At 54.3% G+C, this 13,355-nt stretch overlaps 1 protein-coding gene across 2 annotated transcripts in view; it reads left to right on the forward strand.

Annotated features, from left to right (window-relative positions):
• PPL (periplakin) overlaps window positions 1-13,355 on the forward strand; it is a 44,704-nt gene that overhangs the window by 18,999 nt on the left and 12,350 nt on the right. For both annotated transcript variants that reach the window (XM_059415386.1, XM_059415387.1), the window contains 9 exons: window positions 3,251-3,350; window positions 7,851-8,005; window positions 8,711-8,831; window positions 9,370-9,495; window positions 9,589-9,630; window positions 10,637-10,798; window positions 10,893-11,000; window positions 11,869-11,964; window positions 13,156-13,278. In XM_059415386.1, the coding sequence (XP_059271369.1) occupies window positions 3,251-3,350; window positions 7,851-8,005; window positions 8,711-8,831; window positions 9,370-9,495; window positions 9,589-9,630; window positions 10,637-10,798; window positions 10,893-11,000; window positions 11,869-11,964; window positions 13,156-13,278 (1,033 nt within the window). The remainder of the gene's footprint in view (window positions 1-3,250; window positions 3,351-7,850; window positions 8,006-8,710; window positions 8,832-9,369; window positions 9,496-9,588; window positions 9,631-10,636; window positions 10,799-10,892; window positions 11,001-11,868; window positions 11,965-13,155; window positions 13,279-13,355) is intronic.

Genomic DNA, 13,355 nt, shown 5'->3' on the forward strand with positions numbered 1-13,355 from the left:
CTCTCTCTCTCTCAAATAAATAAATAAAATCTAAAAAAAAAAAAAAGATTTTATTTATTTATTTGACAGAGATGACAAGTAGGCAGAGAGAGAGAGGAGGAAGTAGCTCCCTGCCAAGCAGAGAGCCCGACGAGGGGCTCGATCCCACGACTCTGGGATCATGACCCGACCCAAAGGCAGAGGCTTTAACCCACTGAGCCACCTAGGCGCCCCATTTATGTTTAACTTTTTAAGAAACTTCCAAACTGCTTTCCAAAGCAGCTGCACCGTTTTACAGTTCCCACCCTCTAGTGAATGAGGATTCTGATTTCTCCATATCCTTATCACCAAATCGTTGTGATATGTCTTTCTGATTATCACCATCCTGGTGGGTGAGAAGTGGTATCCTGTTGTGGTATAGGGTACTTGGCAGTGCATGCCTCAGATGTCCTGGGAGCCCTGCAGGATTGTCACAGGAGGTTGTTAACAGCATGGATTTGGGGGCCTGCCTGGGTTGGAATTCTGGCTCAAACACTTAATTACTGTGTAGCTTTAGGAAAGTTACTGAAACTCTCTGGTCCTCCATTTGCACATCTGTAAAGTGGGGAACAATAATATCCTGACCCCCTGGGCCAACACCTACCTCACAGGATTGTAATGAAGATTAAGAAGTGAGCGGAGAGCCTGGCATGTGGAAAGTAAATACAAGCTCATACTATTCTGGTGATGGTGGTGGTTGCCGTATGTGTGCTTGTGATTTTCCCAGCACTCCTGTGAGTAGCTGTGAGCCCTGTATTTGATGAAATGGCCTCTAGAACAAGACTGCCTGAGCAGAGTTCTGGGTGTATGATGCTGGACAAGCACCTTGACATCTCTGAGCCTTGGTTTCCTATAAAGTCCCTGGAAAGGGGCACACAGCCCTCCCCTGGGGCTTAGGGTGAGGATGTTGTTGGGGAAGTGCCTGTGAACATATCTGATGTCTGGCGAAGCGTGCGTGGAAAGTACCAAATTATCACAATCCCTTGGTGGGCATCCCCTGTAGACAAACGGAGAAGCAGAGGTATCTCGAAGGTAAGGTGCTTGCCTGAGATGGTCCAGGCAGCACATGGTCCCCTGGACTTGGAGCCCATGCCTGTCTGGCCAGAAGCTCCCACGGAGCCCTCCTTTGTCCTCTGCCAGGAACACCATGTTCCTGAGCCTGGTTATTCCACCCCCCCACCCCATTTTGTCCCCTTTCTGGTGCTAGGATTTGGCTGGAATAATGGGCCAGCCCAGGTTGGGGTCCAGAAGGCACTTTGCTTACATTTCGCAGCCAGTGAAGGGGCTGGTTTGGGAGCTGGTCCCGTGTCCTGAGGTGGGGCTGCACGGAGCCAGCGACCCCCACCGAATCCACACGGGGGCTTCCTGATGATGCTTGAGCAGTTGTGGGTTAAATATTTGGTTTAAGATTTGCCACATCTGAGTGCCGCAGGCCAGGCTGAGGATCAGTGGTTTGGTGGAGGGGCGGGGCCTAGAAGGACTTGTGCTCCCCATGGGGTCTGACCAGCCAGGGGGGTGAGGGCTGTGGGCTCAGTCCATGCCCTGGCAGCCCAGCCTTTACCCTTCCTTGCTCCGATCCCTCACACAGAGTCCCTTCTGAGCACTCCCTTCCTCTCCACCCAATACCAGCTTTCTGCACTGCAGGACTGCTCAGAGCCTTTCCAGGTTCATGGACTTCTCAAGGGTCAAGCTGCCTTGACTCATAAAGCCTACATACTGGGAGTGACTTACAGCATTGGGGTTCCTGGGACCCACTTTGGGAAAGGTTGCCTCCGTGATTGACTTGGCAGAGGGTACCTGGATTTTGTTTCTCCCTCCCTCCCACCCCTGGGCCCTGGCTCCCGTGCATCCAGGCCTGGCACAGAGCAAACTCTCAGTCAGGGTTTGAGACGCGGTGGACAGACTCATAGGTTCTGTTGGCTGGGCCCAATTCTGCCCCCGAGACAACCGCCCCCTCCCCGCTTACCAGCAGTACCAGCAAGTGTTGGACCTCAAACTCCACAGGGGATCAGGGTCCCCTGGAGAACCCGTAATAACCAGAGCAATAATAATACAGCTTCCCGGGCCCAGCTCTGGAGATCCAGATCCAGAGGGGCCGGGTTAGTTCCTGGGAATCTGAATATTTCATGTCCCAGGACGTGGGTCCCAGGCCTCGATCTGAAGAAGTCCACTGTGGAAAAGGTGGTGGCTGCCCTCTGCCTGAGGGTCCAGAGCCCTGCCCTGCCCCCCACAATGGACATGCCCAGGACCCACCTCTTTGTGACCTCTTGTCATTGAAGCCTTCTGCCCCTGAGCCCCAAACTCTTCCCCATTCTTCAGAACCTAGCCGCTCCCCACCTCCTCCAGGAAACGTTCAGTGACCAGTCACGTCCCCACCCGGCCAGCCCTGAGGCTCCTCTGGGCATCCTGAGCCCCTCATGCCTATCTCAGTCATGTGTTATTTCTGTAAATGCTGATTTCCTCCCATCTAGGGGGTGACCTGTCAGAGGGTGAGGCTTTCTCTGTGCACGGAGCTGGGCCTGGCCTATAGCGGGAGCTGAATGAGTGCAAGTAGAATGAAACCTCTGGGTGCTTGGGCTCTATGGTGGAGTCAATACAGAAAGGTTTTTAGCGGACATTGGGGAATTAGGTGCTAATTTTTTTTTTTTAAGATTTTATATATTTATCTGAAAGAGAGAGCACAGAAGGGGAGCACAGAGAGTGGCAGAGGGAGAAGCAGATGTCCCGCTGAGCAAGGAGCCTGATGTGGGGGTCCATTCTGGGACCGTAAGATCCTGACCTGAGCCGAAGGCAGTCAACTGACTGAGCCCCCCAGGTGCCCCTGGGGTGCTAATCTTGACCATTACTGGCTGGCTGGGTGACATTGGCCAAGTTCCATTCCCTCTCTGGTGTTGAAAGGACGCAACAGCAGAGGCAGGGCCCGACACACATCAGTATAACCTTGTGCATCTTAACACCCACTGAATGAATTACAGGCTTTAAGGGGGTGAATTTCATAGCATGTGAATTCTATCTCAGTAAAAAATATGGGGGAAAAAAAACCATAGGAAAGGTGTTTTGCCATGTAAAAATAGAAACTCGCCCCAAGCTGTTTTGTTTCTGTGGCTTTGGTGATGTCGGCCCAGAATGGGGGGGTGCAGGAGACGGGGTGGGCAGCCAGGCTCCCGCTGAGGCTGGTGGGGACACGGCCCGCCCTGCTGGCCCCAGCCCACCTCCTGTCTTCCATCCCCAGCATCTCTAACAAGGAGCTGTCAGAGCTGATCGAGCAGCTGCAGAAGAATGCCGACCAGGTGGAGAAGAACATCGTGGACACGGAGGCCAAGATGCAGAGCGTGAGTGCCCCCCACCCCACCCCCCCGCCGCCATCCTGTCAGCCCCATTTGGGACCAGGGTTTTGCCCGACCCAACAGTGTTTACTGGGAAGGGGGTGGATTCTGCCCTACCCCCCAGGGAACCTGTGGCCACATTTGGAGTTATTTTTAGCTGTCACAGCTGGGGTAGTAGGGTGGACGGGCATCTCCTGGGTGGAGGCCAGGGATGCTCGTAAACACCCTTGAGGGCATAGGATGTCCCTCCTCCCCCGAGTGATCCAGCCTCAAAGGTCAGGAGTGCTGAGATGGAGAAATCTCATTATTGCTGTGAGTATCAGCCCTCGACTCTGGGGGCTAAGTTCCTGCAGCTCGTGGACCTTGTCTGGAGGGGAGCTATGGTCTCAGGAACCAAGTCCTGCTAGCATCCCAGCTTTGCCCCTTACTGTGTGACCTGAGGCAAGTCGCCATACCTCTGTGTGTGTGTGTGTGATTGCCTCCAACAGGGTAAAAGCGATCATCCCCATCCCCTCTGCTGCCGTAAAGATTCAGCGAGGTTATGCAGGTCTATCACGGGGCTCGGTATGATCATCGATACCCTCATTCTTGTACGTCCCCTGCCTTTCCTCAGAAGCATGCGATTCTCGTTTCACGGAGAAGAGGGAGAAAGTAGCGAGGCAGATCGTGTTCCCTCTCTGTGTCTCTCTTCCCTCTTCTGTGACGTGGGCTAACAGCCACTCGGAGCCACGGGTTCTCCTGAGCAACCTGTAGCAGGCGGGATGCCTGGGAGCTGCCAGGACGACTGTCCCTTTGAACCCTCCGCCAGCCCAGTGCGGTTGAGCTTATACCCATTTTGTAGCTGGGGACACTGAGGTTCAGAGACAACGAGGTGACTCATCTGTGACAGAGCTAGCCCCAGAGGCATCCCAGAGGTGCGGTGGCCAGATTTAGCAAATAAAAATACAGGGTGTACTTTAAATTTGACTTTTGGAACACAGGCGATTTTTTTTGATAGAAGTATATCCCATGTAGTGTTTGGGATATACTTACACTACAGAGTTATCCATGGTTTATCTGAAATTTGGATGGTCTGTATTTCATCCGCCTTCCTACCCAGGAGGTGACCAAGAGGCAGGGCCAGAGGAATGGGGGCCAGAGGGTGAACATGTCATGAGCAAGCTCAAGGCCTGGCCCAGCTATGGCTGCCCCACCCCCACCCCAACACCGCTTCCCTCGACCATGCTCGGGTCTGCTGGTCCAGGACCAGTCCACAGGCAGCCACAGGGATGGAATGGGCTGGGGATGGCAGAGCCAGGAGTGAGGAATGGCAGTGTGGGAACGAGCAGGAAAGGCGAGGGGCGCGCTCTCTGTTCCCCGCCAGGGGCCCTCCGCCGGCTCCTTTCCTGCCGTCACCTGCCCTTCTGCCAGCTTCTCCCTGCCCCAGAGTCTCGCCAGCCCCTCAGCTCACCCCTCAGGCCGCAGCCTTGTCCCAGCGCCTCTGCTGATTTCCATTCCCCTCCTCTTGTGGCGCCTGCTATTTTCTTTCCTAAATGAAAACAGCTTTTTGGGTGTGTCCATTTTCGTCCTAATAAAAGTAATATGGGTTTGTTACAAATCCTTCAGGCTGATAAACAAAATATAAAAAGCAAATTGAAATCCTGTATAATTCCAGCACCAGAGAGATGTATCAGCTGTTAACATTTATTAACCTTTTGGTGTATCTGGTGGACCTTTTCCTGTGTGCGTGTGTGAAGGAGAGCGAGCGAGCGTGGATAGGGTCTCGAGCTCTCATTTTTATTCGCTTAGAGTAATGACTCACCGTAACAAGGCTGTACTTGGGGGATAATTTTGGACTGTTTTTTAACTTCAGATGAGCAAACCTGAAAATAGAAGCCGTGCTTGGATGACCATATGGACAAATCTTTTGCTTTCTTTTTTCCCCTTCTATCGTTTCACTTCTTAGAAGATGTCACTATTCATTTTATTACCCCAAAGTTCTTCTCAATGTTCTTGTTTTCTTAGATTGAAGTGAGATTCACAGAACGTAGGGTGAACCACTTAAAGGGTGCAAGTCAGTGGCCTGTAGGCTGTTCGCAGGGCTGGGCACCCACCACCTCCTCCTAGTTCCAAGACATTCCCCTTCCCCCAAAGGGAACCCCGTACGCAACAGCGGTCCCTCCCCATGCCCCTCCCCTGCAGCCCCCAGAAACCCTCATCTGCTTCTTCCTGTGCCTATGAATTTACTTGTGTTCGTTCATATTCGGTTTCATATAAACGGAATTGTACAATATATAGCCATTTGTCTATTCAAAAATTTCTCTTAAAGATTTTTAAATTTATTTATTGACAGAAAGAGAGAGAGAGAGATCACTGGTAGGCAGAGAGAGGGGGAAGCAGGCTTCCCGCTGAGCAGAGAGCCCGATGTGGGACTCAATCCCAGGACCCTGAGATCATGACTGAGCTGAAGGCAGAGGCTTAACTCACTGAGTCACCCAGGCGCCCCTCTCTTTAAATTTTTAAATGTGCAGAAAAGTTGCACGAACTGCACAGAGATTATTTGTACCCCTTCCCCCCAGATTCTGCTGGTCCCCGCTGCTGGATTTGCTCTATCAGTCATCTGCCCCCTCAACATGCCTGTGATTTATAAGCTCCATCAGTCCCTATGATTTTTTTTAACTCATAAAAACCTTTTACTGGAGGTGTACATCCCATAAGGTCTGTAGAAAACGTCCACGTTTTAAGGGCCTTTGTGTCCGTAGGGACCCAGGGGACCATGCTCAGGTCAGGATAGAGCACACTTCCCGGAAAGCTGCTCGTGGACCTTGCCAATCCGTATCCCCCAGAGGTAACCACGACGCTGACCCCTCCATCCATCGATCTGTTTTGCCTGACTGTGAACCCTTGAACGCAGCATCTCTCAGCTCAATGTTCTCTCTCTCCGCCCGGCTAGCGCGTTTCAAGCGAGCTTGTATTCCCACACAGCTCTTGCATGAATGAGGTAATGATTAATTTACTTCCCCGTTTGCAGAATTAATCTTTGACACTGTGAGTGCCCAGGAGAGCTGCCGATCAGCTGGAAAGGATGGAGGGGAGACTGTCCCACCCGAGCCAAGAACCACGATGTTTCTCTCCGCATGAGGCCGGAGAGATGGTCCAGGCCCCGCTGGGCGTCACCTCCAAGCCCCTGACGCGCAGGGCCCCACTTGCCCCTCAGCCTTCCTGGGGTTGGGAGGCTTTTTCTTCTTCCTTTTCTTCTTCTCAGGGGACGTCTGCTCTTTCCTCTAGGCCAGGAAGTACACCCCTTCGTTCACTTCTTTTGGCTTTTGTAACAGGTTTATTGAGGTGTGTTTTACGTATCAGGAGAAGCTCCCACTTCGAGTGTACAATGCAGTGGTTTTTAGTAACTTCTCCAAGTGGCTCAGCCGTTTCCATAAATGGGTTTGTGAACATTTTCATCCCCTAGTAAGAATCCTTGTGCTCATTTCCTGTTCCTAGTACCCCCCCACACACCCACCCGCAGCCGCTGGCAACCATGCATCTACTTCCTGTCTCCACGGATTTGGGCAAAGTGGAACCCTACACTTGGGGTCACTTGGACGCCTCTTCCTTATTCCCATGGCAGAGGTGGGGACGCTGAGACCCTTCAGGGGAGGACACTGGCTCCTCGAGGCCCCCTGTGTTACCACCATGGTCTGTCTTCAGCCCAGTCACCGGCCTGTCTTTGCTTCCCCCGCGGGCCTGGGGTCTCCGGGGCCTCTCATGGCGTGTGGCTGGGCTGCAGGAATGTTGACCGAATGAGCTAACAGGCTGTGTTTAGACACCTGCTGTCCTGACTGCCAGGTCCTTGCTCTTCCCTAAACAAGCAGAGGCCCTGGACTCATCAGCGATGCCTCCCCAAAATCCGCCTTCTCTGTTGACTCACACCATTTCTGCAGACGCCGCCCCCAGATCCGCTGTGGTCAGCTCCCACCCAGCCCCGTCAGCGACAGATGACTGTCCTCGCCCCTGTTATCTCGTCCTCTCAGAGCCCTGAGGCATTGCCCTTAAGGACGGATGGGGTCTTGTTGCCTTGCACCTCTTACAGTTTCCTCCTACAGCCTGCCTTCCTGCCTCAGGGCCTTTGCACAGGCTGTTCCCTCTGCCTAGAACACTCTTTTCTTTCATCCTTAGTTCTTAGCTTGTGTCACTGCCTCCAAAGGGGCTCACTGACCACAGAATCTAAAGCAGTTCCCTGCTGTTCCACCTCTGGTGTGTTTCCTTGGTAAACACCAACTTGTATGAACTTGGAATCACCTTTGTGAGATTTATCTGTTTATCTGACTGGACTGGGCAGGGTCAGGCCTCTTCATTGGAAGCTGTGTCTCAGAGCCTCCCCACGAAGTGCTTGGGCTGCTTGGCGAGAGGCAGAGGAGAGGCTAGGTGGGACTGGGAACCCCTTGCTGGCCCTCTGCTCCCACCGTGCCACCCCCACAGTGCCCACTGAGTCCCCATCCGCCGCCCCCTTTTTTGTCTGGACTCTCACAGGACCTGGCCCGGCTGCAGGAGGGCCGACAGCCCGAGCACCGGGACGTGACCCTGCAGAAGGTATCAGACTCGGAGAAGCTGCTGTATGTGCTGGAGGCGGACGCGGCCATCGCCAAGCACATGAAGCATCCGCAGGGAGACATGATTGCCGAGGAGTAAGTCCCCTCTGCTCTAGGTTCCTGGGATGGGGCAGGAGGGCTATAGACCGCTCAGCATTCCGGAGCCCAACTCAAGGTTTACTGAGGGCTAACTAGATGCAAGGTACATGCCAAATGCTTTTTGTTATCTTCATGACGACCCATTTTGTAGCCCGGGAAACTGAGGCTCAGCTCTGACATCCCCCGTTTTGGTCCCTGTGTGACCACAGGTCCCTGACCGTGATGCTGTCTGACCTCCAAGCCCTTGAGCACGCTCTCCCACTCCCTGATGTCCAGCCAGTTTCCTGTGCTCATGGCTCTCCCCTCAGCTCAGATGTGGATAAACCAGCCCCCAAAACGCCTCCCGCCTGGTTCTTGCTCCCCACCCTGGCAGGCGCAAGGGTCTCAGGGTGTCTCATGACTCCTTGCGTCATTCCTGTCATGGCCCACACTACCCCTGTGGTTCCTGCCTCTTTCTTCCAGAACCTTCTATGGTTCTGGACATAGAGTAGGCTCCGGGGAAACACTGATAGGGGAAGGAAGGGTGAGGAAGGATGTAGTGATGGTCTGGAACCCAAGGCCCTGGTCCCTGTCCTTCCAAGCCCCTGAGCAGAAAGCCCCAGGCCAGTGTCTGGGGTGGGAGGCCCCTCCTGGGGGAAGGGGCGTGGGTAGTGGGCCTGCCAACCGGCCCCACTAACCAGGTTGGCCACTCTCCCTGCCCAGCATCCGTCAGCTGAAGGAGCGTGTGACCAGCCTCCGTGGGAAACACAAGCAGATCTACAACCTGGTGGTGAAGGAGGTCGACCCGCAGGTCAACTGGGCGGCGCTGGTGGACGAGAAGCTGGTACGGCCCCGGCTTCAGCCGTGTGCAGGGAGGACCCCACCATTTCATGGGTACCACGGTCCTGCCTTGCGGAGGGTCACGTCCCCGACGTTTCTCAGTGGCTGCGTCAGCGCAGACGGCAAAGCTCAGAGAGGTGTAGCACCCAGCTCAGTGTCACCCAGCAGATGTGTTGGAGACTGGGACCCTCCTGGGATTCCTCTCCAAGCCTGGTTGTTGGGGTGCCGGGCAGGTTAGGAGGAGCGGCCAGATTTCTGGCTGGCTGCTTGGGCCAGCAGTCGTCGCTTAGTGATGTGACCTGGGCAAGCGACTGCCCTGACCAGGCCTCCATTTCCCCATCTGTGAAATGGAAATGACAGTTGTGGGGGCCTCTGAGGTTACAGTGAGATGACACATGTAGGTGCGGCGGTAAAGGTGACCGTCACTCCCCACATCTCTCACGGGGCCCCTGGGCTCCCTTCTTGGCCGTTGGGGTGGGTGGGCTGCACGTCCCAGGGCCTCACCCACCGTTCGTGGGCCGCCTCCTCGCCCACCCTCCTAGGACAAACTGAGCAGCCAGAGCTTTGGGACGGACCTGCCGCTGGTGGACCACCAGGTGGAACAGCACAATATCTTCCACAATGAGGTCAAGGCCATCGGGCCCCACCTGGCCAAAGATGGGGGCAAGGTACGTGTGGTTGTGTTGGGGGCCTGGCCCCTGGGGGAGAGGGGCTCACACCTGCAGCCCCGCCTTGACCCCTGCCCTTGGCTCTGTCCACAGGAGCAGAACAGCGAACTCCAGGCCAAGTACCAGAAACTGCTGGTGAGAAGCCCCGCTGGGAAATGGGACAGGAGGGGGGTGGGAAACCAGAGGTGGGGGCACAGGAAGCGTGTGCGGTGAACGTTTCAACGAGAATGAAAGGGGTTGAGTGGGAAGATTGTACCCCGGGACCCCACCCAAGAGGTGTCCCAGTTTGTGCTTGTGGAAAGCCCTAATAGGTCCCTTGGATACAGCCTATCCTGCGGTCTGCTTCTTGCTTCTTTACTAAGCACTATGTGTGCCAGGTACAATGCCATGCACTTTATAAGCAAGCGTATTCTAGTTGCCTTTTCAAAGCCTTTAAGGAATGCGTTGTTTTGTTTTAAGATTTTATTGATTTGACAGAGATCACAAGTAGGCAGAGAGGCAGGCAGAGAGGAGGAAGCAGACTCCCTGCCGAGCAGAGAGCCCGATGTGGGGCTCGATCCCAGGACCCTGAGATCATAACCTGAGCCGAAGGTAGAGGCTTAACCCACTGAGCCACCCAGGCACCTTTTTTAAAGGATTTTATTTATTTCTCTGACACAGAGAGACAGAGAGTGCAAGGAGAGGGAGAAGCAGGCTCCCCACTGTGTAGAGAGCCCCATATGGGGCTCTGTGGGGCTTGATCCCAGCACCCGAGATTATGACCTGAGCCGAAGGCAGACACTCAGCCCACTGAGCCACCGTTTGACAGTCTTTGTAGCCTATGAGATCAGTGCTGTTGTCATCCCCGTTGTGCGCGTGAGGAAACGCGAGTCTCCCTAGACTGTTCCCTGTGGGTTTTGTCTGGCTGGCTCACTGCTCCATGCCCAGAGCCTGGAGCGGAGCCCGGCACTTAGTACCTGTGCCATAGACGGTTGCTGAGCGAGCAAATGCGCTTCGGAGGGTCAGGTGACTTGACCAAGGCGGTCCAGCAGGGAAGTGTGGAGCTGGGCTTTCCACACACCAGCCAGAGCCAGCCCGAGGGGGAGGGTTGAAGGAGGCTTCAGCCCTGTCTTTGCCCCCGCACCCCGCTGGCCCCCTGCAGGCGGCATCGCAGGCTCGCCAGCAGCACCTGAGCACGCTGCAGGATTACATGCAGCGCTGCACCAACGAGCTGTACTGGCTGGACCAGCAGGCCAAGGGCCGCATGCAGTATGACTGGAGTGACCGCAACCTCGACTACCCCAGCCGCCGGCGCCAGTATGAGGTGGGCCTGGGGGCCTGGGGTGTCAGGGCAGGGTTGGTGGGGAGCACAGGGTCACCAGCTGGGCGCTGAGCCCCCTCCCCTGCCCCCGCTGCAGAATTTCATCAACCGGAACCTGGAGGCCAAAGAAGAGAGAATTAACAAGCTGCACAGCGAGGGTGACCAGCTGCTGGCCGCCGAGCACCCCGGGAGGAACTCCATAGAGGTGTGTGTGCCCTGGGTGGGGGCAGCCCCCAAGATGGGGGTCCTGCATCCTTGTCTGTCTCTCCATTTCGCTGTCTTTCCTTCCTCTGTCTGACCCTGTCTCCTTTCATTATCTCATCCCTTGGCCCCTGGACTTCTGAAAGCCATACGGTACCTGTAATAGTTTCCTAGGGCTGCCGTGACCAGTGACCGCAAACTTGGTGGCTTTAAACACCAGAAACTTTCTCTCAGTCTGAAGGCCAGAGGTTTGAAATCAAGATGTTGACAGGCTCGTTTCCTCTGAATATTCTAGAACAGAATCCTTCCTTGCATCCTGGCTTCTAGAGGTCGTCAGCAGTCTGTGGCTGCATCACTTGCATCTCTGCCTCTGTCTTCAGATAACCTTCTCCCCTATGTGTCTCTGTATGTCATCTCCTTTTCTTATAAGGATATCAATCATTGGACCTTAGGGCCCATGCTAAATCTAGAATGATTTCCTCTTGAGATCCTTAACTATATCTGCAAGGATCCTGTTTCCAAATAAAGTCACATTCTGAGTTCTGGGTGGAAATGAATTTAGGGAGGGGAGGGATGCCTTTGTATGAATTTTTAAAAAACACCCCTTTGGGGAGATGCAGCCCCTGCTTGTCCCTTGTGCAGTGTACAACCCAAGTACCTGTACATGGCAATCCTGCTTGGCTCCTCAACATGTCCCTTGTCTCCTTCCCATGCCTGGAAAGAGGCTGGCTGCCTCTGAGGGGGCCACTTTCAGGAAGATGCCAGGTGCCTCCTCCCCCATCATTTTCTGCTCCAGAATCTTGCCATTCCTCCTTGGGCATCCCACACACCTGCCAAGCAGTGACCTGTTCCCTGCCCCCTTCTCTTGGCAGGCACACATGGAGGCCGTGCATGCAGACTGGAAGGAGTACCTGAACCTGCTCATCTGTGAGGAGAGTCACCTGAAGTACATGGAAGACTACCACCAGGTACCCAGTCAACCCCAGAGGATCACTGACGGAAACCCCTCAGGGCCTCCTCCAGGGGCCTCACGGGGCTGCCGTCCCAAGCCTCCCCATGCCCGTGCTTTTGACAGCATACATGGCTGTGCCCCTGATCTTGCCAGGCCCTTGTCTGTCTTCCTTGGAGGTCAGGGCTGGAGAATCTGACTTCACGGGTCAGTGTGGGGCCCAGGAAGGAGTGTGGGGTTTTCATTTTGGTAAAACATATAGGATATTTACCATTTTAGCCGCTTTTATGAGCATGATGCAGTATTGTGCAGCCTTAACCTTGGGAAGGTTTTCATAACTTTTCTATCATCCCGAACAAGAACTCTGTACCCATGAAACAATTACTCCCTACTCTCTCCCTCCTCCGACCCCCAATCCCTGGTAACCTCTAACCTATCTTTCTGTCTCTATGCATTTTCCTACTCTACGTTTTATGAAGGGGGACTCACAGCTTATGTGGCCTTTGGTGTCTGGCTGCTTTCACTTGACCCTGATGTTTTCAAGGCATGGCATGAATCATTCCCTTTTGTGGCCGAATCCTAGTCCATTGTATAGACAGACTACATTGTGTTTACCCATTCTTCATTGGTGGATACTAGCTGGTTTCCACAGGAATGTGTATTTTTAACAAGGGCTTGTCGCCTGATCTTTAGGACTGGGGACTCGAACTCAGGTGACATTCGTGTAACTGCTGGTTCAGTGTCTGGACCCCGCTGGTCTATGAGCTTCACAGGCGCCTCAGGGTCCCATTCACTGTTACAGCCCAGGAGAGAGCTAAGGGATTCCAGAGTTGATGGACTAAAGAATGGCCAAGAGAACTTTCAAGAACAAAGTGGGAGGCTGTGTTCCGTGTATCAAGACTTTGAAAAGTGTGGCATGAAATCAGGGTGTCCCTAGCTCAAAGAGAGGAATGAAATAGGAAAGAAAACTTTAACAGTACGTATGTATGAACGCTTAAAATGTCCTAAAGGTTGCGTGCAGATTGGCAGGAAAGCACCTGGCCCAAGAGGCCCCCAGAAGCCAGCCAGGGAGGGTTGAGGGTGTGAGCCTGTGGATTTAGCGTGACTGGGGTTGCCCACCCCTGGCCAGGGGTGGGCTTGAAGCCGCAGCCAGGATCGGCCGTGTCCTACTGGTTTCCTGTCCGTGATAGGACCGTCTGGTGTCCCCTAGTTCCACAAAGACATGAAGGATGCCCAGGACCTGTTGCACAAGGTGGACTCGGACCTGAACCAGAAGTACAACCCCGACTTCAAGGACCAGTACCAGATTGAGTTGCTGCTGCGGGAGCTGGACGTGAGTGATGGGCCCAGCCAGGGCCTCCCACACCCCTCCCTGCAGCTCCCACCTGGGGGAGTGGGTGGTCTCACCTG

This window comes from Mustela nigripes, chromosome 11, assembly GCF_022355385.1.
Source record: "Mustela nigripes isolate SB6536 chromosome 11, MUSNIG.SB6536, whole genome shotgun sequence".
Taxonomy (NCBI): Eukaryota; Metazoa; Chordata; class Mammalia; order Carnivora; family Mustelidae; genus Mustela; species Mustela nigripes.